This window comes from Bufo gargarizans, chromosome 6, assembly GCF_014858855.1.
Source record: "Bufo gargarizans isolate SCDJY-AF-19 chromosome 6, ASM1485885v1, whole genome shotgun sequence".
NCBI lineage: Eukaryota > Metazoa > Chordata > Amphibia > Anura > Bufonidae > Bufo > Bufo gargarizans.
The window spans coordinates 7,372,113-7,396,238 of record NC_058085.1 but is presented as its reverse complement, the minus strand read 5'-3'; the positions used below and the strand labels follow the sequence as shown (position 1 = coordinate 7,396,238).

General features: G+C 54.0%; 1 protein-coding gene across 5 annotated transcripts in view; it reads left to right on the top strand.

Moving 5' to 3' along the window:
- BPTF (bromodomain PHD finger transcription factor) overlaps nt 1-24,126 on the top strand; it is a 32,343-nt gene that overhangs the window by 5,165 nt on the left and 3,052 nt on the right. The window contains exons 3-29 of one of the 5 annotated variants that reach the window (XM_044297713.1): nt 3,880-4,097; nt 4,245-4,421; nt 4,500-4,658; nt 4,738-4,851; nt 4,950-5,134; nt 5,400-5,755; nt 5,835-5,966; nt 6,048-6,177; nt 6,250-6,382; nt 6,459-6,638; nt 8,449-10,105; nt 10,181-10,305; nt 10,397-10,525; nt 10,606-10,756; nt 16,950-17,067; nt 17,378-17,624; nt 17,788-17,949; nt 18,032-18,183; nt 18,294-18,423; nt 18,517-18,731; nt 18,808-19,024; nt 19,109-19,995; nt 20,214-20,296; nt 20,490-20,715; nt 20,792-21,105; nt 22,713-22,886; nt 23,310-23,502. In XM_044297713.1, coding sequence (XP_044153648.1) covers nt 3,880-4,097; nt 4,245-4,421; nt 4,500-4,658; nt 4,738-4,851; nt 4,950-5,134; nt 5,400-5,755; nt 5,835-5,966; nt 6,048-6,177; nt 6,250-6,382; nt 6,459-6,638; nt 8,449-10,105; nt 10,181-10,305; nt 10,397-10,525; nt 10,606-10,756; nt 16,950-17,067; nt 17,378-17,624; nt 17,788-17,949; nt 18,032-18,183; nt 18,294-18,423; nt 18,517-18,731; nt 18,808-19,024; nt 19,109-19,995; nt 20,214-20,296; nt 20,490-20,715; nt 20,792-21,105; nt 22,713-22,886; nt 23,310-23,502 — 6,964 coding nt within the window. The remainder of the gene's footprint in view (nt 1-3,879; nt 4,098-4,244; nt 4,422-4,499; nt 4,659-4,737; nt 4,852-4,949; nt 5,135-5,399; nt 5,756-5,834; nt 5,967-6,047; nt 6,178-6,249; nt 6,383-6,458; nt 6,639-8,448; nt 10,106-10,180; nt 10,306-10,396; nt 10,526-10,605; nt 10,757-16,949; nt 17,068-17,377; nt 17,625-17,787; nt 17,950-18,031; nt 18,184-18,293; nt 18,424-18,516; nt 18,732-18,807; nt 19,025-19,108; nt 19,996-20,213; nt 20,297-20,489; nt 20,716-20,791; nt 21,106-22,712; nt 22,887-23,309; nt 23,503-24,126) is intronic. The other 4 variants (XM_044297714.1, XM_044297715.1, XM_044297716.1 and 1 more) reach the window with 4 other exon arrangements.

Here is a 24,126-nt window from a genome sequence, read left to right as displayed (position 1 = left end):
TGGCGCGCCCCCTGGTGTTTGGTTACTTACACAGTATGGCGCGCCCCCTGGTGTTTGGTTACTTGCACAGTATGGCGCGCCCCCTGGTGTTTGGTTACTTGCACAGTATGGCGCGCCCCCTGGTGTTTGGTTACTTGCACAGTATGGCGCGCCCCCTGGTGTTTGGTTACTTGCACAGTATGGCGCGCCCCCTGGTGTTTGGTTACTTGCACAGTATGGCGCGCCCCCTGGTGTTTGGTTACTTGCACAGTATGGCGCGCCCCCTGGTGTTTGGTTACTTGCACAGTATGGCGCGCCCCCTGGTGTTTGGTTACTTGCACAGTATGGCGCGCCCCCTGGTGTTTGGTTACTTGCACAGTATGGCGCGCCCCCTGGTGTTTGGTTACTTGCACAGTATGGCGCGCCCCCTGGTGTTTGGTTACTTACACAGTATGGCGCGCCCCCTGGTGTTTGGTTACTTGCACAGTATGGCGCCCCCCTGGTGTTTGGTTACTTGCACAGTATGGCGCGCCCCCTGGTGTTTGGTTACTTACACAGTATGGCGCGCCCCCTGGTGTTTGGTTACTTGCACAGTATGGCGCGCCCCCTGGTGTTTGGTTACTTGCACAGTATGGCGCGCCCCCTGGTGTTTGGTTACTTGCACAGTATGGCGCGCCCCCTGGTGTTTGGTTAGGCTACTTTCACACTAGCGTTCGATTGGATCCGACTGCATTATAACTTAGAAAAATTTCTAAGTGTGAAAGTAGCCGAAGCGGACCGGTTCAGACTTTACATTGAAAGTCAATGGGGGACGGATCCGCTTGAAGATTGAGCCATATGGTGTCATATTCAAGCGGATCCGTCCCCATTGACTTCCATTATAAGTCGGAACGGATCCGCTCGCCTCCGCCCGGCCAGGCGGACACCCGAGCGCTGCTTGCAGCGTTCAGGTGTCCGCTCACTGAGCGGAGCGGAGGCTGAGCGCTGGCAGGCGGATCCGCCTCCACTGAGAATGCATTAGGGCCAGACGGCTGCGTTCAGGGCCGCTTGTGAGCCCCTTCAAACGGAGCTCACGAGCGGACACCTGAACGCAGGTGTGAAAGGAGCCTTACTTACACAGTGTGGCGCGCCCCCTGGTGTTCGGTTACTTACACAGTGTGGCGCGCCCCCTGGTGTTTGGTCAAGGTACTTTCACACTAGCGTTTTTCTTTTCCGACATAGAGTTCCATCCTAGGAGCTCAATACCGTAAAATAACTGATCAGTTTTATCCTAATGCATTCAGTTCAGTCCCTCTTACGTTTTTTGGGCGGAGAAAATACCGCGGCGTGCTGCACTTTTCTCTCCAGCCAAAAATCCTGAACACTTGCTGGAATACCGGATCCAGCATTAATTTACATTTAAAGGGGTTGTCTAAGTTATATTTATTGATGACCTATCCTCAGGATAGTTCATCAAGATCAGATCGGCGGGGGTCCGACACCCGGCACCCACTCCGATCAGCTGTTTGAAGAGAAGGCGTGCGCGGTGTCAGCGCTGCCGCCTCTTCACTGTTTACCTTCTAGCCGTTGCATCTGCAGTGGTGAGCAGGTGTAATTACACCCAAGCCTTCCTATTGAAATGAATGGGACGGCTTGGGTGTAATTACACCTGCTCACCACTGCAGATGCAACGGCTAGAAGGTAAACAGTGAAGAGGCGGCAGCGCTGACACCGCGCACGCCTTCTCTTCAAACAGCTGATCGGTGGGGGTGCCGGGTGTCGGACCCCCGCCGATCTGATATTGATGACAACCCATTTAAGTGTAGCTCTAGAGCGCACACATGTTGCTAGAAGAGAGTCTGGGAGCGTGCTTATAAGTATTTATTACTAGAGGAGAGCTCGGGCGCGTGTTACTAGAGGAGAGCTCGGGCGCGTGTTACTAGAGGAGAGCTCGGGCGCGTGTTACTAGAGGAGAGCTCGGGCGCGTGTTACTAGAGGAGAGCTCGGGCGCGTGTTACTAGAGGAGAGCTCGGGCGCGTGTTACTAGAGGAGAGCTCGGGCGCGTGTTACTAGAGGAGAGCTCGGGCGCGTGTTACTAGAGGAGAGCTCGGGCGCGTGTTACTAGAGGAGAGCTCGGGCGCGTGTTACTAGAGGAGAGCTCGGGCGCGTGTTACTAGAGGAGAGCTCGGGCGCGTGTTACTAGAGGAGAGCTCGGGCGCGTGTTACTAGAGGAGAGCTCGGGCGCGTGTTACTAGAGGAGAGCTCGGGCGCGTGTTACTAGAGGAGAGCTCGGGCGCGTGTTACTAGAGGAGAGCTCGGGCGCGTGTTACTAGAGGAGAGCTCGGGCGCGTGTTACTAGAGGAGAGCTCGGGCGCGTGTTACTAGAGGAGAGCTCGGGCGCGTGTTACTAGAGGAGAGCTCGGGCGCGTGTTACTAGAGGAGAGCTCGGGCGCGTGTTACTAGAGGAGAGCTCGGGCGCGTGTTACTAGAGGAGAGCTCGGGCGCGTGTTACTAGAGGAGAGCTCGGGCGCCTACCCGAGCGTTACTAGAGGAGAGCTCGGGCGCGTGTTACTAGAGGAGAGCTCGGGCGCCTACCCGAGTGTTACTAGAGGAGAGCTCGGGAGGAATGACGGACTGGCTATCTACCCTACAAGGGCATTTCCTGGTGGGCCGATGTCTAGGGGCCCACCTGAGACCTCCTCGCAGCCACCATTCAGGTCTAATCTGATGCTTTCAGTACTAATGCTCGCAGTATCTGGTACTTATGCTCCCGGCTGGCAGAAGAAAGTGCTGTATTGCTGTCCTCAGGATGGCAGAGTTGAATGCTGCAGTGGGGGCAGCAGCATTTTGTGCTGCACTGTGTGTATTTGGTTCTTCTGGGGCGGTATTTTGTGCCGCACTACAGTTTGGCTGGCCACTTCTACTTTGGCCCTGCCTACTGTTGATTGGGACCTGTCTGCAACATAGGGCCACTTTAAGTTCCCAATCCTCCCTTAGGGGGGAGCTTGGGAACGCATGTGTTACTGAAGGGGAGCGTGCGCGTGCATTACTAGAAGGAAGCATGTGCAATCGTTACCTGGGGGGCTCGGGAGCGCATGTGTGTGTGTGTGTTACTAGAGGGGAGCTCCTCGCGGTCCGCTATAATGGTGGTGGACATTTGTACTGGAGGACGCTTGCACCGCGACCACCGTTCAGGTACAATCTGATGCTCTCAGCATTAATTAATGCTCTCGTCGTCCACTTCTCTAGTCTTCCGGAGGGGGCCGGGTCCTGTTCTAGCGCTCTTCAGACTGCGCACAGTGATTATTCATTGTGGGCCACGCTCCCACCCTGCCACATACGTGTGCAGAGCTGTTTCATCACTTTGAAATGTTTTGGTTTGGGTATATGTCCAACCCCCGCACCCTGCCAGTCAGCTGTCATATACAGAAGATGTCACGCGTGTTGTATGCAGGATGCGTTGCAGTGCATACAATTGTTTGTGTGATCATCGCTGCGCACACAGCACTGATGACTCATGGGGACTGTTTTTACGGCTGCCAGAGTGGGAAGGAGAGTTACTGGGGACTGTTTTTACGGCTGCCAGAGTGGGAAGGAGAGTTATTGGGGACTGTTTTTACGGCTGCCAGAGTGGGAAGGAGAGTTACTGGGGACTGTTTTTGCGGCTGCCAGAGTGGGAAGGAGAGTTACTGGGGACTGTTTTTATGGCTGCGAGGGTGTGAAGGAGACTTATCTAGGCAAAAGAGAAATGGGTCATGTGACTGCTCAGCCCACAAGCATACAGATCAGATTCGGTGCTGAGGAGGCACGGATGAGAAGGTTGTATTTTTGGGTTGGACACAGTGCAGAGCCGGTAACGGTTACATAAGGGCGGGGGTCTCTGTTCTCGCACTCCTTTATACTGTATCGCTCTGTCTGTAGAGAAGAAGACTCTGAGAAGGAGAAGAAGATCTGGTACTACAGTTCTAGGCCGCAGCTTGATGAGTTACTAAACTGTCTGGACAAGACGCATTATGAAGCCGACCTGTGCAAGACCCTGGAGGAGCTGCGAGGGGAGATCCACCGACACATGGACATCACCGAGGAGCTGACCAACAAAGCCAGGGGCAACAACCGCTCCTACCTGTCGGTGGTCAATGGTGAGGATGGGGGGGGGGTGTAGTACTGGAGAATGATGGGGTCCAGGTGGTCCGGCTGATCAGTAGTGTGTGGGAGCTAGAAGGGACGAGGTGAAGTCTCAGACGTGATGCAAACATTTCATGCAGCTTCGTTTTCTGTCTCCTTAGAGGAAATTATGGAGCGGCTTAAAGCCAAACATGATGTAGCAGAGATAAATAAGACGACGATAGAGGGAGAAAAGTCAGAAAGCACAGCCGAGCAGGAGAGTAGCAAAGAGTCGAGCTCGACCACCAAACCCGAGGACGCCGGGACGGGAGACGGCCCAGAGAAAGGCCAGGTTGGAGGTGAGAGGCGGGGGGTACGTGAGCCGCCCCCCATGCTGGATCTGTACCTGTCACTAAACTGTGTGACTCTTACTGCAGAGAGCGCAGAGACTGAAAAAAGCAAAGAAGAAGCTCCAGACACCAGCGACTGCAAACCCTCCAGTGCTCCAGGCAAAGAAGCCGAGAAGCCGCCGGCCGAGGATGGCAGTAGTGTGACGGATGAGAAGACTCCGGAGCCAGCAGCTCCTGCCTCGTCAGGTACTTGTGCCCTACATGCCAATGTCTTAGAGATATATATAAACCAGGTCATGATGGATGTCAACGCTGTTTCCTGCAGTGACAGAGTCCTCGGAGGTCACCCCCGATGCCGCGGCTGCTCCAGAGTCACCTGAAGAGCAGGGGGATGGCGCCAGTAAACCTCCGCAGCCCAGCGTGAAGCAGGAGGATGCAGGTGAGTGCATGGAGCGGCGCAGGGGGAAGCCAGTCCTGAAGGTGCACACACATGTATAAAGCTACATGTCTACTTTGTGTTTTCTCCCCTGTTTTTAGTGTTGGGGGACGGGAAGGTGGAGAAGTGCTCGGTGGATACGGTGGATCTTCTGAGTCCGGGGAAGACGCCCTCCAGGATGGTGACCCGTCTGCGGAACCCCGACAGCAAGTTAAGTCTGTTGAAGAGTCACCAGTTCAGTGCGGCCGTCCAGGAGGCAAATAAGATTTATAAGGAAGGCCGAGAGGTTTGTGTTGTGCGCCAGCCAACTATGGAGTGGGACACTTACCCTCCGCTCTGCGGGCCTTTCTGTGCACTTCCTGCTTTCTGGTCTCTGTGGTGACGGACTCTGAGCACCAAGGTTTGACAACTCTCCTGGTGAAGTGGGGCATCCAAAACTGAAAAAATAATTTCCTGTGCTGTGATGATCTGGGGCCGACGGGTCCGGGATCCCCGGCCACTCGGGCTGGTCACTTTTACTGTATTAACTTGTCCTTGTTTCGCCCTCACAGGTTTTGGTGGTGAATTCTCAAGGCGAGATCTCCCGACTAAGCACCAGGAAGGATTTGGTCATGAGGGGCACCTTGAGCAGTTACTTCAAGCTTGGGCAAGAGAGCAAGTATCGCATGTACCACAACCAGTACTCCACCAACTCGTACGCCCTGAACAAGCACCAGCATCGGGAGGACCACGACAAGAGGCGACATCTGTCTCATAAGTTCTGCCTGTCGCCCACCGGCGAATTCAGGTGGAACGGCTCAGTCCACGGCTCGAAGGTATTGACTATATCCACGCTGCGGCTTACCATCGTCCAGTTGGAGAACAACATCCCCTCTCCCTTCCTGCATCCCAACTGGGCCTCACACAGGTAACGGGCCGCGTTCTATCAGCAGTTCCCTGCTTGCTGTAAAGCTACGGATTATCTCACAGCTGTATTTCCACTGCAGGTCAAACTGGATCAAGGCCGTTCAGATGTGCAGCAAGGCCCGGGAATTTGCGCTGGCGCTAGCAATACTGGAGTGCGCCATTAAACCTGTCGTCATGCTGCCGATTTGGAAGGATTCTCTGGGTCACACAAGGTATGGAGCTAGATAGAGTTCAATACAGCGTGGTTCCTGTGGCAGGACTAGTGATCATGGCTGATGACGACTGATTTCCAGGTTACGGAGGATGACCTCAATGGAAAGAGAAGAAAAAGACAAAGTGAAGAAGAAGGAGCGGAAGCAGGAGGAGGAGGAGAGCATGCAGCAGGCCACCTGGGTGAAGTACACCTTCCCCATAAAGCATCAGGTATGGCCAGCGTCTCGTCCTATGGAGCCCATTGCTGTCCACCCAGAGATGTGACCACCTTCTTGTTGTCAGGTTTGGAAGCAGAAGGGTGAGGAGTACCGGGTGACCGGATACGGTGGCTGGAGCTGGGTCAGTAAAACGCACGTCGAACGGTTCATGCCACGTTTTCCCGGAAACACAAACGTCAACTACAGGAAAACGCTGGGTGAGTGACCGCCTGTCGCAAGATAATAATAGCACAGTGCCCACAGCCGAATATTCACATCTTCTCTCCATCCCAGGAAAAACAGAGAGTGCAATGGAGATAGAAAGCGGTGATAATGAGGAGAGGAAGATAAAACCCGATCCTGCAGAAGACCACACCGTGAAGGAGGAAGACGCTGACAAGGACCAAAGGAAAGATCCGGATGATGCAGGCGAGCATACGGCGGAAGATGAGGATTCCTTCCAGGAAGGGAAAGGTGAGAGGTCTTTATGGAGACATGACATTGTCTCCCCTCATAGGGTTCTTCACAGCAGGAGGCGATAAGATGCATCCTGACCTCAAGCCTGAAGGAGGCGCTAGTAAAGAGTAGCGGCACCAACACAGTATTGTGTGAATCCGTACCTTGTAGATCTTTGGATTTAAAGCGGTTCTGTGTCCCTCTCCTCCTCATCACTCTCCTGTGTTTGGCTGTAAGACGACTGGCTGCAGCAGGAGCCTCCCCCCTCTGCTGTCTGGTGTAGGACAAAAAGACCACTAAGCCCCGCACGCCGAATCAGCAGATTAACCCCTGTGTTCCCTGTTGCTCAGGAACATGCAGAAATTGTTGCAGATGGTGAGATCACCTCCCATTTTTGGCTTTTACTTCTAGGTGTAGTGTAATTAATTCCAGCAGGTAGAGGTATAGGTTTATAATGGGTCAAAAGTGAAGAAGGTAATAATTCCAGCAGAAATATAATTCTCTGTAAGGGTTAATATTTATTGATATCATTACATAAATGACGGACACACATCAATCACTCCGATAGGAATACCACCGTCTAAGGCTAGCTACTGATGGATAGGGGGGAGGGGGGGGAAATCCCTAACCTCATACCCTAAACTACACCTTAGCCCAGGGACGGCCCCTAATGGTGGGGACTCCCTGTCCTCGAACCTCGGCTAGCACCTCCTAATAAGCCTTTGGAGGATGACGACGGCTACGGTACTGGCCTAGTGGTAGATTACCGACGGCTAGGGTACTGGCCGGGTGGTAGATTACCGAACGGACATACAGACATACACAACAACGAGATGAACTATGTATACGACCCTAATGATACTGGTACTGATCAGAAGGTACAAAGTGCATCAAGAAATCTAAAAACACACCCTATTACGAAAGTGCGATACATACACTAATAATAGTAAGAAAGACCCCAACGTGTTTCCCCCACGGTGTGGGATCATCAGGGGGTGGTTAAAGACAAATAATCAGATCAATATTAAAGATGGCGGAGAACCATAGTATAATGCGAGCTCCGCGAAGCGGGTGTAGATTACCAATTTAGATACACCGGTGTAACTCAGTATATGATACTAGATAGTTAGGACCCACGGATAATAGTGAGAAGAGGAGAGAGGCCGTCCAATCCTGCGACCCAAGAATAAGAAGATATTTACTTACATACAGTCATAAGTACAGGAAAGCCTATGACTCACTCTGTCAGCGGAGTGCCAGTCATCAGTCTGAGTCAAATATGGTGAACAGATATGACACGGGGTGCTGGAGTGGCGCAATAGGCCACAATGGCATTGCCCAGCAATTCAAGCGCCGGGCCAGATCAATGAGTTGTGACCTACAGCTCAGAATTGACTGCTAGATGGTCAACAATCAAGTGGATTAGTCTCCACTTCAAGTCACAGTCGGTGTCGGTCCTCCATCTTGTCTCCTCCTCAGGTCCACTTCTAGGTGTAGTGTACCTTTTAAGGCGGGCACCAACAGGACTTTTTGCCAGCAGTTGGCACTTTGATCCCACACAGTCACATGCAAAAAAATAAAATAAAAATGAACCCGGCCCATGAGCTGCCCTATAAGTCTTCCTGCCCGTTATCCAAGGTCCATGGCCATCTAATCCATTGTAATTGCCCCAAAGTGTCCAAAATAAATGAAGAAGCAGTTCTTTAAAAAAGAAAAATTACCCAACACGTCGCCTCCGTTCAGTGTATGCAGCTCCTAAGCAGAGCTGTTTGACATGAAGTGTATGGTTGCTGCATGCCCCTGACTCTTCTGTGCCTTATACATCCAGGACTCGAGGAGCCTGAACCTATTAAAGACGAGCCCATGGAGGAGGACACTCCGTCCGTCAAAGACGAGGGACCCTTTCCAGATGCGGATCTAATCAACGTGAGCCTGGGCTTTCAGAAGAGGACTTGGTACAAGAAGAAGGTCAAAGCCTCTCGTCTGGATGTCTTACTGGAGCGCCGGGAGAGACAGTTTACCTACGAAGAAAAGCTGCGACTGGAGAGGCTGAAGCAGGGCAGCGCAGCACAAGAGAGCGCCGCGCAGCACAAACCTGAGAGCCGCAACGAGTTAGATGACGCCAGCAAACCCATAGCTCGTAAACTCAACATGGACGACGGTGAGGAAAAAAAACAAGACCCTCCCAGCAACTCCACCGCTGGTGAAGACCCCTGCACCCAGGCCAGCCACACAGAAAGTGAAGAAAGCAATGATATTCCTGACCAGACTGAGGAGACCCCCGACAACTATTCTTCCAATAGTAGGTCTGGGGAGAAGCCAGCAGAGTCTGTGGTAGATTCACCACAGTGCTCAGATAGTCCAAAAGCGGTCAATGATAAATCTACGACCCTCAAAGATGGAGACGATGAAAGGAATACAGTTGAAAGTATGGACACGGGCCACCAAGAGGATGCTACTGAGCAGTCCACCAATGGAGACCGGGTGGACATCCCTGCAAATGACTGTACAGACTGCCCCAAAAAGAAAAGCAGTACAGAGAGGGCAGAAGTCATCACGCCCCAGCTCAATGGGAATGATGTGTTCCCTGAGAGAGGCCACGACTTGTGTGACAAGGAAATCGAGCCAAAGGTGAACAATGTCTCGAAGCCTCGGTGCGAACATGGCGCTAAACTGAAAGGCCCGGTGGTCAAGGCGTTCATGAACGGAGACATCAATATGGAGGAAGAGGAGAACAAAAACGGAGCAGGTAAAGAGATTGCTTCAGAGGAAGGGATGCCCCACCACTGTGAGGAGAAAAACCTGGATGCATCTAGTGAGCACATCGATGGGGCGGAAGGGATGCAAACCAAGGAGCCGGAGAAGAGTGCCTCCTCCCCTGTGATCTCTGCGGAGGAGTCCAGCCTCAGCAATGATTCCATGGAGCAGAACAGCGTGAGTGAGGTGGAAAAGTTACGAACGGTTGTCACTGAAGTGACCACCACAACAACCACTGTGTCGACGTCCAGGACCGTCGTCGAGGTTTCTGGTGAGTCCCCGAAGCAGGAGGTGTCGGAGAACAAGTCTGTGTCGAACACCACGACGGTGACCAAAATTACCTCATCGAGTGGTGAAGATGCGATGTCTGTCAAAGAGCAAAGCAAAACTGTGGTGACGGCGACCCTGTCAGACTCCATAACCACTGCGTCCGGCACAGTCTCATCGATGATGACTGTGAGCAAAGAGTACTCCACCAAGGACCGAGTGCGGCTCATGAAGTTCTCCAAACCTAAAAAGTCACGGTCAGGGACGGCCCTCCCGTCGTACCGGAAATTCGTCACCAAGAGCAGCAAAAAGAGCATCTTTGTTCTGCCGAATGATGACCTGAAAAAGCTTTCGAGGAGAGGAGGGATACGGGAGGTGCCGTACTTCAGTTATAACGCCAAACCAGTGCATGACATCTGGCCATACCCTTCACCGCGACCCACGTTTGGGATAACCTGGAGGTAGGTACATTATCTGATTTGTACCTTGGATGCCGCTCCGTATACTACACATTCTAACCCTGATCACCTCTACAGGTATCGTCTGCAGACCGTGAAATCTCTGGCTGGTGTGAGTATAATGCTGCGCCTCCTATGGGCGAGTTTACGGTGGGACGACATGGTTGCCAAGCCCCCTCCTGGCGGAGGAATAACACGCACAGGTATTCCACGCCTCACATGGACCCGCTGTCACATGACTGCATAGTCGCCATGCTCTGAATGGTAATATGACTGAAGATGTGTGTCTCCTAGAGTCCACCGAAACCGAAATCACCACCACCGAAATCATCAAGAGGAGAGATGTCGGCCCCTATGCGATCCGCGCCGAGTATTGCATCAGGAAGATCATCTGTCCCATCGGCATCCCAGAGGCACCGAAGGGTAAGAACCGGAACCCGAGCGCCATCCTGGTCACAGATCTGTCCACGTACAGACTTTAAGCTGATACTTCCTTGTTACAGAAACCCCCACACCTCAGAGAAAGGGGCTCCGATCGAGTGCACTGCGCCCCAAAAGACCGGAGACCCCTAAACAGACTGGTCCGATTATCCTGGAGACCTGGGTGACTGAGGATGAGCTGGATCTGTGGGAGATCAAGTGCTTTTCAGAGAGGTATGTCCCCCCCTGGCCTGGCTGCAGCTCCGTATCATGTCGTTAGGATGTATTCACATGCGGCAGATTTGTTGCAGACAGTCCAGTCATTCCGGATAGGGTCAGATTAGCAGCATCTGCCGCATGTGAATTTACCTTTCTCGCCCAGTTTCCTTGGGGGACACAGAAGACCTTGGGTATAGCTCATCTCCCTAGGAGGCGTGACACTAAGTAAGAACTGTTAGCCCCTCCTCCCCAGCTATACCCTCAGCCTGGAGAGAGAGACTGCCAGTTTTTAGCTTAGTGTCCAAGGAGGCAAGACACTCCCTGCTCTGCAGGGCTGTTTTCTCCTTGTTTTAATTTTAGATTTTTACTTTTTTCTTTTCTTTTTGTTCCAGAACATCAGGGACAACAGAGACGCACTAGACCTCTCTGTTTCTCCCGGGGTCGAGCTGCGCCAGTGCCGGTCATCCGCACTGCTGCCTCCCCCACAGAAGGCAAGGTGGATCAGGGCAGCCCAGCTCCCCTACATCCCGCCAGCGCAAGGGTCGCCCGCACGCCAAGTCCCTCTTCCAGCGTCCTGCCACTACGGTGCCAGTAGCTGAAGGGGCGACCCTGCTGGAACGGACCGAGGGTGAAGACGGCTGTGGTGAGAGATTGGCTTCTCCAGCCCTACGTCCCCCCCCCCACCCCGGTCTCCTGCGTGCCTGACCCCCATACTGACAGGGCCTCTGGACCCTTTTGTCCCTGCTAGTCCTAGGCTGGCCCCTGGCTGCCACAGGGCGACATTCTGCTCCCTCTCCTCCCCTCCATAGGACATTGGCACCCTTCTCCCTGACAAGAAGAATGCCTGGGGAGCTGCAGAGGTTCGCACCTAGCTGCCCCTGACGTAGGGGTTATGCAGGCCTCCCACCCTCACAGACCCGGTCTCAGGGTCCCCCTCCCTCTTACCGGCCACTGCTTCAGGGCCAGAGGGCCCGCGCCTTGCTGCCCCTGACCCATCACGGGCACCGGTCCAAGGGCAAGGTGGTTGTGGCTGCCGGCCATATGGAGCGCTGTTCTAGGCCAAGGGCCCGCTCCAGGGGTGAAATGGCTGCCGGGTCATCGCTTCCGACAGCGGGTGGGCACCGCGGCCTACAAATGAGCGCTATGCCTCAACAGCCCCCGGCCGACCGTCGGAACATTCCGGTCGGCCGGGCGCCGCAAAATGTTGTTCCCCTCCTGGGCGACACTTCGCGGCAGCGATCCCACTCTATCCGGGTCCCCAGCTCTTCCGGCCCGCGGGGTGGGCACCCGCGGCCGGTATGTGCCGCTCCGTAGGCCCGGCCGGTACTTTAAATACTGTGCGGCCCCGGTCAGCCGGGCGCCGCTAAAAATTTAGACCCCGGCTTCACGGCCTGCTAGGCCGCAAAATTCGGGCCTCTGTTGGAGGGGGCTGGAACTTCTCCGGGCGCGAATCTTCCCGCCTGGAGGTTCCCCCGCCCCCAGAGGATCGCAGTGCCGCCCCCAGGCCGGATCCCTGTTAACCCCTTGGGTACAGGCCGGCTTCCGATGGGCCTGTGTGGCTTTCTGCCTCAGTGAGGCTGGGTTATAATAAATAAATAAAAAATAAATAAAAAAAAAAGAAATTAAATTATTTATTAATATGACTTGTGGGCTGCGCAGGACACTGCAGCCTCATCTCAGAGTGCTGCCTGTATACATGCCCCCTTTCCATAGGTGGCATGGTGTCGCGCTCCCCGGCTGCGGCGCTACCAGGGTCATTTCCCCTTCTAGGCGGTTTTTTTGCCCTCTCCGCGCTACGGCGCTGGTCAGTGCATGCGGCCTTTTCTGTAGGGTGCCTGCCATGTGCAGGACCCCCCTCCTGGCGGGATACTGCACTCTCCTTAACTGCGGGTTGGCCTTGTGCATGATCGCCCTTTCATTGGCGGCCTACTGCAGTTTCTCCGGATACGGTGCTGGCCATGTGCACGACCACCTTCCACAGGTGGAACACGGCAATTCGTTGCCGGCCATGTGCGTGACCCCTTCCATAGGCGGAACGCTACACTCTCACTGGATTCGTTGCCGATCATGTGCATGACCCCCTTCTTAGGCGGAATATTGCACTCTCATCGGATTCGGTGCTGGCCATGTGCACGACCCCCTTCCTTAGGCGGAACGCCGCACTGTCTCTGGATTCGCTGCCTGCCATAGGCATGACTCCCTTCTGTGGACGGCATTCGGCACTCTCACTGGATTCACTGCCAGCCATGTGCATGACCACCTTCCATAGGCGGTATGATGCACTCTCATTGGATTCACTGCTGGCCTTGGGCATGCCTCCTTCCCTGGTGGCGGCATACATACACTCCCTCGGTCGGTGGTTGTTCTCTCGCCGGTACGTTGTTGGCCAGGTGCATGAACCCTATGCATGGCGGGGTGCTTGCACTCTCTCTGGATCCGCTGCCGGCCATATGCATGACCCCTCTTCCGTGGGCGGTGTACGCACTCTCACTGGATTCGCTGCCGGCCATGGGCATGCCTCCTTTAGGTGACATACGCACATTTTCACCGGCTGCTCGCACTCTCCCTGAATGCGATGCTGGCCATGTGCATGGCCCCCCCCCACCCTTCGTGTTCTGGGCGGCATACTACACTCTCACCGGATACATTGCTGGCCTTGAGCATGGCCTTCTATCATGGGTGGAACGCTTGTGTTCCCATTGGATGCGGTGCTGGCCTTGTGCGTGACCACCCCTCATTCCATGGGCGGAATTTTGCACGCTCACGGGATTCAAGGCTGTCCTTGTATGTGCTGTGCTGGACTTGCTCATGTTCCCCCTTCATTGGTGGAGTAGTTGCACTCTCACAAAATTTCGGTGTTGGGTGAATTGTTGCACACTCACTTAATGCTAGGATAGCCCTGTGCATGACCCCCCCTTTCACTAGGTGGACCTCCTGCGTTCCTGCTGGATACTGTGTGGCCATGTGCATGGTGCCCTTCTGGGCGAAGTAGGGTATGCCCTACTTCTCTGACGTAGTTACGACCTTGGGCATCACCCCCTTTTTGGGGCGGGCCCTTGCACTCTTGCTGACTGCAGTTTGCCAGGTACATGTCCCCCCCTTTCGAGGAGGTCAGTTTGCGTTCTATCGCATACCTTACTAGTCTTGTGCATAACTCCTTTTCAGTTGCACTTCCGTAGATACTGTGGGACTCTGTGGCTGGCCTTCTTCGCTGAGTGATATTTTTGCAGTGAGCGGACGTTCTTGTGCGTTGTTTGGGCCGTGTATGCCTTCTCGTCCCGTAGGTGGGTTAGCCTTCTCACTGCTTACGGGGCTACTCGTACGTATGCCTCCTTTCCCCCTGCGACATACTTTTTCTCTTGGGAGACGGTGTTTGCAGCAAGCCTTGCACTATTCTCTAAGGAGATCATTCTGTCCACCTGTGTGAGCCTAAGGTGTTGTCCAATAAGCAACAGATGAATACCTTATATTTAAGTAGACGGGCTCTGCTGCTCGCTACTGCACCGAGCTGGGTGGTACTCACTCATTTCGTTGGCCCTTCCGCCCGGGGAGTGTTCGTGGTTCCTAGATACGTACCCATTCGTCCTTCCGCGGCATTGTTTCCCTGCGCTAGTGGTCACATGGTCGAGTGTGCTGTCTGCAGCGCCCTTCGCATTTTATGTTGGCTCTGGCAGGACTACGGTCCCCTCGCCTAGTACCTTTTCCTCCTCTTCGGGTGCAGTGTGGTATGATTCTTTCCGGTTGGCGCCCTCGGTGCTTCAGTCTGATCTGCTACCAGGTTCGGGCTGCTCTTCTTGGGAAGGTCACCCAACTTCTCTTGGGTGCTCGCCTACCCAGGTCCGGAGGACCTCCGCCTTGAGTTCTTCAGGGTATTCAAGGCGGTGGACCGGGTGTCTCAGTGTAGCGGTGTGCTGCTTTTGAGCTGTTCTATGGCTTCTCTGTTGCCCACTCCTATGCCGGCCTCTGTCTCGACCGCCTTTTCTCGCCGGTCGGTTTGGCTCCCACTCGGTACAGATCACTCCGATGTGGCTTCTGTTCCGGCCGCGCTTCAGAGGCTGTTCCTTCACTGCCCTTCCCTCGGGGGAGAGCGTGGTTGTTCATGTGGATGGTACTGGTGTTCCCTTTGAGTCCCCCTTGTCCACACTGGTTGTACTAGCTGTGTACCTAGTTACCGGGTCTACGGCGTTCTGTCCTCCCGCTGGGTGCAGATTGCGTTTTTTTTTTTTTTTTTTGTTTTCAATTCTAGGCAATGTTTCTGCTATGGACTTACCTTCTCGGTAGCTTGGGAGGACTGCCTTTTGCCAAGATTGTCTTCAGATCTCCCACACCGGGACTGTAGTCCGTCTTCCTGTGGTGACTGCATCGGCTTGGGTTTTAGCCTGTCTTGTCCTGGCATCTGGCGGTTGCTGGACGGACCCTTCGGTTCCTGTCCGTTTGTCCTTCTGCTCCCCCACTCAGGGTGGATCCGGGACAACTTGCTCGGGGGCCGGCGGGACCAGTTCTACCGACAGTTCTACCCGTGTTACTGGTCTGCGCCTGATCATTGGGTTTTCACCCTCTTGCCCAGGCGACTCTAGTGGGCTCGCTAGTGTTCGCTCCTGGCCATGTTTCGTCCAGGATCTGTTGGAGGACTTAGGTTTTTACCTGGGGTTCTGTGGGAAGCTGGGCGTTCCCCCGCTCTTCCTTTCTCTCTCCATGGTTCTGTTTTTCTCCAGTCCGGCCTGGAACTGGGACTGGGACTCTGTCGCTTGAAGTATCAGGTGTCAGCGCTGCCCTTCTTCTTTCAGCGTTCCCCGGCCCTCTGGGCCTGTCTGGACCTTCTTCCGTGGAGCGGCTCTTGGGTTCCTTTGTGCTGCCCTCCGGTACCGCCCTGGGACCTACATACTGGGCTCTTGGCGCTCCAATCTTTCGCTTGGAGCCGTTACAGTGGTTCTCTCTACTCCTTCTGTCCTGTACGGTTGTGTTTCTGTAGCCATCGTGTCTCTGGCGGGTGCCTGAGTGGCGGCCCTTCTTGTTCCGAGCCTTTTGTCTTTCCCCAGGACAGGGCTGTTCTCCATTCCGTCTCTTCCTTCCTTCTGAAGGTGGTGTTTGTCTTTCATTTCGTCGAGGCAGTCGTCCTCCCCTTCCCACCCCCGGGAACGGACACTTCACCGGTTTGGACGTTGTTTGGACCTTGCAGTTTTTTACTTGGAGATCTCCGACTCTTGTCTACGTTCGGCCTCTTGGGTTCCAGGAGGTCCGCGCGAAGGGTTGACGGCATCCAGGGTGGCTTTCCTCCTCTTTCTCAGAGTGGCTATTGCTGTGGTTGCCGCACCAAGGGCAGGGTTCTGCTTTTGGTGTCACCGTTCATTTCACCAGAGCTGTCGGTTCCTCCTGGGTCAGAGGCATTAGGCTTCGGCCATGCATTTGTGCAAGGCGGTCACTTCTTCCTTGCACACCTTACCAGGTTCTACAGGGTGCGTACTCGGGCTTCAGCGTCTGCTGCCTTGGGCCGCCTGGTCTGCAGGCGGCGGTTTCTTGATGCCTTCGGGTGCTTCGCCTTGGTGCTGTGGTCCCTCCCCTCTTGGACTGCTATTGAACGTCCCAAGGTCTTCTGTGTCCCCCAAGGAAACTGGGCGAGAAAACGAGATTTTTGTATAACTTACCAGTAAAATCTCTTTCTCGCTCTTTCCTTGGGGGACACAGCACCCACCCATTCTTTGTTCTTCTCTGCACGGTTTCCGGGTTTGTTTTACCCGTTGGGTAGTTGGCTTGTTGGTTCCACTTTTGGACTTTGCCTTGTTTTCACTACTTGGACACGCAACTGACAGTCTCTCTCTCCAGGCTGAGGGTATAGCTGTGGAGGAGGGGCTAACAGTTCTTACTTAGTGTCACGCCTCCTAGGGAGATGAGCTATACCCAAGGTCTTCTGTGTCCCCCAAGGAAAGAGCGAGAAAGAGATTTTACTGGTAAGTTATACAAAAATCTCGTTTTTGTTGAAGTCGTGTCATATTACAACCACAGTGAAGTGCACCGTGCACGCCGCCCCGACGTGAGGACAGAAGTCACGTGACACGCAAGAAATCCAAGATGGCGGAAGGCTGCTTGATTTCTCCTCATGGGGAAATCTGAAAGTCACAATTTAATTCCATAGGTTCTTGGTCATCCTCACATATCTGATGTCTACAAGCCCCTCTACAACCCCTATTTTCTGTTTCTCTCTCTTCAGGGTGGAAAAAGAGAAGATCCAGTCTGGAGAAAGTAAAGGTGGTGACCTGAAGAAGGGAGAAGATGGCAAATCCCAAGTGGATGCACAACTAAAGCAGCAGCGTCTCACCGCCCAGCAGGTGAGTTCCCCAGTCATCCCTGGCTGGTGCACTGATAGCCTGCTGCTGGGAGTTGTAGTTTTGCTACAAATTGCAGTCCACATCTTAAAGGGGTTGTCTGGGATATATCACTTCGTTTCCCAGAGTGTGATCTTCTGGGTACAGCAGCGACGTTCCATTCACATCCCTATCATTATGCCGGACACCCCCTGTAATACCACACACTCGCCCTGCAGTCCGGGGTCTCATCGGTGTGGCAATCATCAGACTGGCATGATGGGGGTGTCCCTTCGTCTCGCCTCCTTTAATCCAGAATAATCTTTTCTTTCAGAAACGCTTAGAACAGCAAAAGCAATTACCGCTCGCATGCGGCGCCACAAGCACGACCACCACCAGCGCCACCTTGACACTTACCACGCCACACAAAGTCATGATGGGCTCCTTAACCAGCTCTGTAACCCCGGGGACTAAAGTAATGCTGGCGACCAAGGTTGCATCTCCGACCGTATCGTTCCAGCAGAATAAGAACTTCCACCAGACATTTGCCACATGGGTCAAGCAGGGACAGACAACCACCGGTAATTGGGGGGTGACCACCATAGCCACTGCTCGACATGGCAGAGTGGGGGGGAAGTCAGTCAAAGTGATGGCACAGAGGAAGCGCAGGCAGCAGATCGGGCTGGAGTTCCTTGTGGCTTTTCATCATTTTTAGACCTTTGTCGGATGCGTTGTGTTTTGTAGCCTCGAACACAGATGTTTCATCCGTCACATCTATCACCACCTCAGGCCAGACCTTCCAGATCAGTGGAAGTCCAGTGTCTGTGGCTGGGAAGGTCCTCACTAAGCTGCCTCTGCCAGCCAATAGCAAGATATTAGCAGTGAACGTGCCCTCGTCACAGGGAGGTAGGGCGAGGAGGCGCCAAGCAGTGTGTGTTACGCCCCTTATCTCTCTGCCCTGTCTGACAACCTTTCTCTGTCTGTTCAGGTCTAGTCCAGGTGCAGCAGAAGGTGTTGGGCATAATCCCGACCACCACAGGAGTGCAGCAAACCTTCACCACGTTCCAGCCACGGACGGCAACTGTCTCCATCCGGCCGAATAATATGGGAACCACCGGCACCACTACGACCACGCAGCAGGTGCATGAATGCAGATGTGCATTGTGTGAATGAGGTTGAGTTGTGAAGTTGTTGTGAGAGCCCCGACACCTGCATGAATTAATCCCTGCTGTCGCTCTGTCCCAATGTAGGTGATTACTTCCGCCGCACAGATGCGGCCTGCGGTGACAGTCATCCGGACGCCTTCCATGCAGCACACATCCGTAGGGAAGCCCCTCATGCGCACCCCACTCATGGTGCAGCAAGGGATCCTGCAGTCCAGTAAGTGCAGAGGCTGCAGCGATCACCAGCATCTTGTGATGTAACATAACCCTGGATTTCTGCGGCACTATGTGACCCTCATTTCTCTTGTAGGTCAGCCTCAGCAGGTAGTGACCCAGATCATAAGGGGCCAGCCCGTCACCACTACCATGCCTTTGGGGACTGCGGTTTCCAGTGGAGGACTGAAGGTTGGCACGCCAGTACAGCAAGCTCAGCCACAGGCCACCACCCCGCAGGCTGCCAGGCCTCCTCAGCAGGGACAGGTCAAACTGACCATGGCCCAGCTAACACAGCTCACCCAGCAGCAGGTAAAGTCCAGGTCTGCTGTGTTTTGGCAGGGGGAGCAGGCATCAACAGCTGGCACTAACACTTGTGTTCATGTAGGGTGGAAACCAGAGCCTCACGGTTGTGGTCCAGGGTCAAGGACAGACGACTGGGCAGCTGCAGCTAATACCACAAGGTGTGACTGTAATTCCTAGCCCCGGGCAGCAGTTAATGCAGGCAGCCATGCCCAATGGTACCATCCAGAGGTTCCTGTTTACGCCGCTACCTCCAGGCTCCACCCTAGCCAACACGGCTGTCACCACCACCTCCACAGCAGGTAGGTGGCCAATCTGTCGGATGCTCACTTTGGATTAGTATTTGCTTCTCGCTTCTTCATTCACGTTTTTTTTATTCTTGTTAGTGTCATCATCGTGTGAACAGAAACCTGCAGCGCAGGGTCAGAACAACCAGGCCAACCCTCCACCGCTCGCTCTGGCACAGTCCACCCAGATCCAGCCTCCATGCACAGAACCCCCTACCTTACCACCTCAGATCTCTGACCAGATCCACCCACAAGCATCTCACCCTGCTGGGACCCCAGATGATGGACAGCCGAAACAGCAACCGGCCTCCGTGCCCTGGTCGCCCCAGACGGCACCAGAGACCGCACAGCAGATGACATTTCCAGCACATGGACCTCTTTCCTCCGAGACGACAAATGCTGCTCACATCCCTGTGACTCAGGTCTCTGTCCAGATGCCATCACAGTCTTCAGCGCAACCGCAAATCCTGAGTCGACCCCAAGTTCAGACTTTGCCATCGAGTCCAAGCCAAATGCACCCCTCGATCCAGATGACTCTGCCGACTTCATTCCACATTCAGTCTCCACCGCTTCAGGCTGCCGCCCAGACAAAGTCACACATTCAGCCGGCGAACCAAGTGACGGTACAGTCTCCACCTCGGCCGCCGGTGCAGATCCAGCCCGCTCAGACGCAGGTGATCACAGTGCCCCAGCTCCATCAGCAGGTGCAGGTCCTCTCCCATCTGCCTCCACAGATGATGGCTCAGATTCAACAAGGAGGAATCCCCCAGCAAATCAAACTACAGCTGCCTTTCCAGATCCAGCAGGCCGGGGCCGCACAGGCGCACCAGATCCAAAATGTGGTGACCGTGCAAGCATCTAGTGTCCAGGAGCATCTGCAGCGGATCAAGCAGATCCAAGAGCAGCAGAACAAGAAGAAGCAGCAGGAAGGGAAGAGAGAGCAGATGCTGCCGGGAGCCAACCAGAGCGACCTCATCCAGAAGCAGGTGAGAGGAGAACACGGGTACCACTTCATCATTGGTGGAACCCACCACCCATCCTGAGCGCTGGGTCCCCTTATACATATTCCCCGCACAGCTGCACTTCTGTTCACCTGAATGGGGCCACGTGGCAGAGAGATCATGTGATGGCCCCAGTTTGCGGGGGAGCAGCGCACAGACCTCATTGTCCTATAGGTAATCTAATGGCTGTCTCTGCCCTTCAGGTTGTGATGAAGCAGAACGCAGTCATTGAGCACCTGAAGCAGAAGAAGACCATGACACCGGTGGAAAGAGAAGAGAATCAGAGGTAGAAGCCGTCCCACCTGGTACCAAGTCCGGGGGTGCAGTACTCTGCAGTAGGGTCCTGTCTGACATTCTGGTTCCTAGGGATGCTTTAGAACACCCTCTTACGGGGTTGTCAGGCGGCATATCCCTAGTGACCAGTATCTGGGTGGAGAAGGGGTGAGGACCGGACAGTAACAGATCTTGTGTCTCTTCAGGATGATCGTGTGTAATCAGGTGATGAAATACATCCTGGACAAGATCGACAAGGAGGAGAAACAGGCGGCCAAGAAGCGCAAGCGTGAGGAGAACGTGGAGCAGAAGAAGAGCAGGCAGAACGCCAGCAAGCTCTCCGCCCTGCTCTTCAAGCACAAGGAGCAGCTGAAGGCCGAGATCCTGAAGAAGAGGGCGCTCCTGGACAAAGAGCTGCAGATTGATGTGCAGGTATGTTCGGTCTGCCGCGGGGGAGGGGGCTGTGTAGGGTTGGCACGGTGTCCTGAATCCTCTGATCTGTTCACAGGAGGAGCTGAAAAAAGATCTGCATAAAATCAAGAAGGAGAAAGAGCGAGCCCAGGCCGCTGCTGCCGCCGCCGCTGCTGTTGCACCCCCTCCGCTGCCTCCACAGTCACCCCCACCGCCCTCACCACCCCCACCACCGCCTCCTGTGCACAGGCCGTCCCCCACGTCCCCCACATCCTCCCACAAACGGAAGAGAGAGGAGGAGAAGGAGCACCATGCTTCCAAGTCAAAAAAGAAGAAAATAATTTCCTCTACCTCAAAAGAGAAAGACAACAAACTCTACTGCATCTGCAAGACGCCCTACGACGAATCCAAGTGAGTAGCCTTCAGATTACACACCAGAACCGACATCCGTACATAGACACCTAGTGCGGCGGTGGCGGCGATCTGCCCTGAAACGTGACCGACTCTCCCTGTCATTTAGCGAGTTTTCTAAAATTTCCGTCCACGATCTACAGACTGTGTGCGGGGTCTTCCATGGGTGATGCAGGTTCTACTTGATACCAGTGGAATGACCCGGGGAGGGGTATGGGCTCCTGTCTGGACCCTGCAGGGCATGTCCGCAACCTAGTCTTCCCATGTAATTGGTAGGGGAGCAGGGCGACATCCTTGTCCGCAGCGCGGATGGCGCCCCCTGTCCCGGGCCGTGCAGTCACCACTAGGAGATGTCACGTACAATGTCTCCGTGTATTTGTCTTGTCGTGTGAGCCCAGCTTCCTTTGTGGATAGCCACAAGACTTTGCGGTTATCGATCTGCCTGTGTGCGCTCTGGAGCTGCACTGTGCAGGTGGAGTGTACTGTGTTGCATGATACAAAACATCACCGTCATGGGGGCGCTGTCCGGTTGGATGCCACGGCTTGTACCTCCATGGGACCCTCCAGCTCTCGCTGCCATAAGGCTGCAGGTCGTGGTCATTGTGTAAATGCCCGGCTCTTGTTGTAGGTGAAGGTAAGTGGGCACATTGTGTGTTTCTCGTGCCCGCCATGACGCTCATTTGCTGTTGTGATCTGCTCCATTTGTGTCCTGTGTTGTGCATGGTGTCGCCCGGGAGGAGGAGATCGTCTCCCCCTCAGATGTCATTGGTCGCTGTGACGGTTGTTTCGGGGCCGTGTTCGATACCGTTCCATTCTCAGGGTCCCGTTAACCCTTTGTGTTGTGCATGTGATTGTGCATTGATCGCCCTCATAGTGTAGTCTGATTCTATGCACAGGGGGTGCACATCTCTTCCAGGGGCTTGAAGTCTTATGCAAAGCATCTATGACTAATGAGGCAGGGACCTTCCATAGACACAGGTAATTAATGTCAGCGGGGGGTGGCCCTCACACCATCCGTACTCTACAGCCATGTCCACGTTTCATGCATGTTGCACGTGGTCTCCATAATACATGACATGACTTGTAGCCATCCTGTATTATACTCCAGAGCTGCACTCTCTCCCATCATTCCCTGCTTGTTCAGTGTCTGCACAGACCTTGTTCTGGAGATGTACACCAATCGCTGTACGGCCCCGCCTGCACAGCTCAGCTATTAGGGGGGTGTCAGTCTACGAGCATGCTGACTGTCTCCTATAACAACCTGCAGAATAGCGAGTGCAGCTGTGGAGTACACGACAGGGAAGCTGGAGAGCATTAGAAGGGTTGAGACGCTTGTGCTGCATAAGTCCTGACACCCCTCTGCAGTTGGGGGTATGTAGATAAGCTGCTGTGAATGTCTCCCCCTCTGTATAGAAACAAGTCATCAGTTTCCATTCATTGCCCAGGAGTCGGTGAACGTCCCCTCTTGGATGGCGTCTGTGGCGGAGCCGTTGTGGCTCCCAGCGCATCCACCAAGGAAGCTGTCGCCGTGTTGAATGTCGCCCCGCGCCGGCTGCTTTCTCTTTCAATGACAACTGTTGGGTGTTTGTGCTGTGAATTGATTCCAGGTTCTATATTGGCTGTGAGCTTTGTGCTAATTGGTATCACGGAGAATGTGTTGGCATCACAGAGACGGAAGCCAAGAAAGTGGATGTGTACATCTGTAATGAGTGTAAACGCTCACAAGAGGGCGGCAGTGAGGAGTTGTATTGTATCTGCAGGACGCCGTATGATGATTCACAGTGAGTCCCGGGAACCTTTCTCTACTAACTAGAGCGCTGGTTGGATGTTTGCAGCAGTCGCTTTACTTCTCCCTAACCCGGCCAGAGCATGCCTTGTGCCCTCACGGGGATGGACTGGTGACCCCCTCTAACGTGTCACCTCACAGTCTGTGATGCATGTTCTCTGGACTGATAGCTGCAGAGTATTGCGACTCTTTCTCTCTGCTTTTACACCTGGATTTATGGTTTGCCTCTAGCAGTTGGCGGCCCCTGCTGTCTGGCGCTGTGTACTGCAGCTCTGCCCACTCACAGGGCTCCTAGACGCCGCAGCTTTTGCTTTAGGGCTGTTTTGGGGGTCGGTAGCCGTGAGATGCGCTCGTCTGTACGCAGGTCTGTGTGGCGTCTCCCGTGCCGTCTAATCACCACCCGCTCTTCACTGTGTAGATTTTACATCGGCTGTGATCGCTGCCAGAACTGGTTCCACGGTCGCTGCGTTGGGATTTTACAGAGTGAGGCGGAGTACATTGACGAGTATGTGTGTCCCGAGTGTCAGTCCACCGAAGACGCCATGACGGTGCTGAGCCCACTGACCGACAAGGATTACGAGGGGCTGAAACGAGTTCTCAGGTCGTTACAGGTAGGAATTATTCCTGCAGGGACAGAATGGGGTCCACTGCTGAACACGGGATAATACATTCACATCCTGTATTATACTCCAGAGCTGCGCTCACTATTCTGCTGGAGCAGTCACTGTGTACATACATTACTTATACTGTACTGATCCTGAGTTACATCCTGTATTATACTCCAGAGCTGCACTCACTATTCTGCTGGTGCAGTCACTGTGTACATACATTACATTACTTATCCTGTACTGATCCTGAGTTACAACCTGTATTATACTCCAGAGCTGCACTCACTATTCTGCTGGTGCAGTCACGGTGTACATACATTACTTATCCTGCACTGATCCTGAGTTACATCCTGTATTATACTCCAGAGCTGCACTCACTATTCTGCTGGTGCAGTCACGGTGTACATACATTACTTATCCTGCACTGATCCTGAGTTACATCCTGTATTATACTCCAGAGCTGCACTCACTATTCTGCTGGTGCAGTCACTGTGTACATACATTACTTATCCTGTATTATACTCCAGAGCTGCACTCACTATTCTGCTGGTGCAGTCACTGTGTACATACATTACTTATCCTGAGTTACATCCTGTATTATACTCCAGAGCTGCACTCACTATTCTG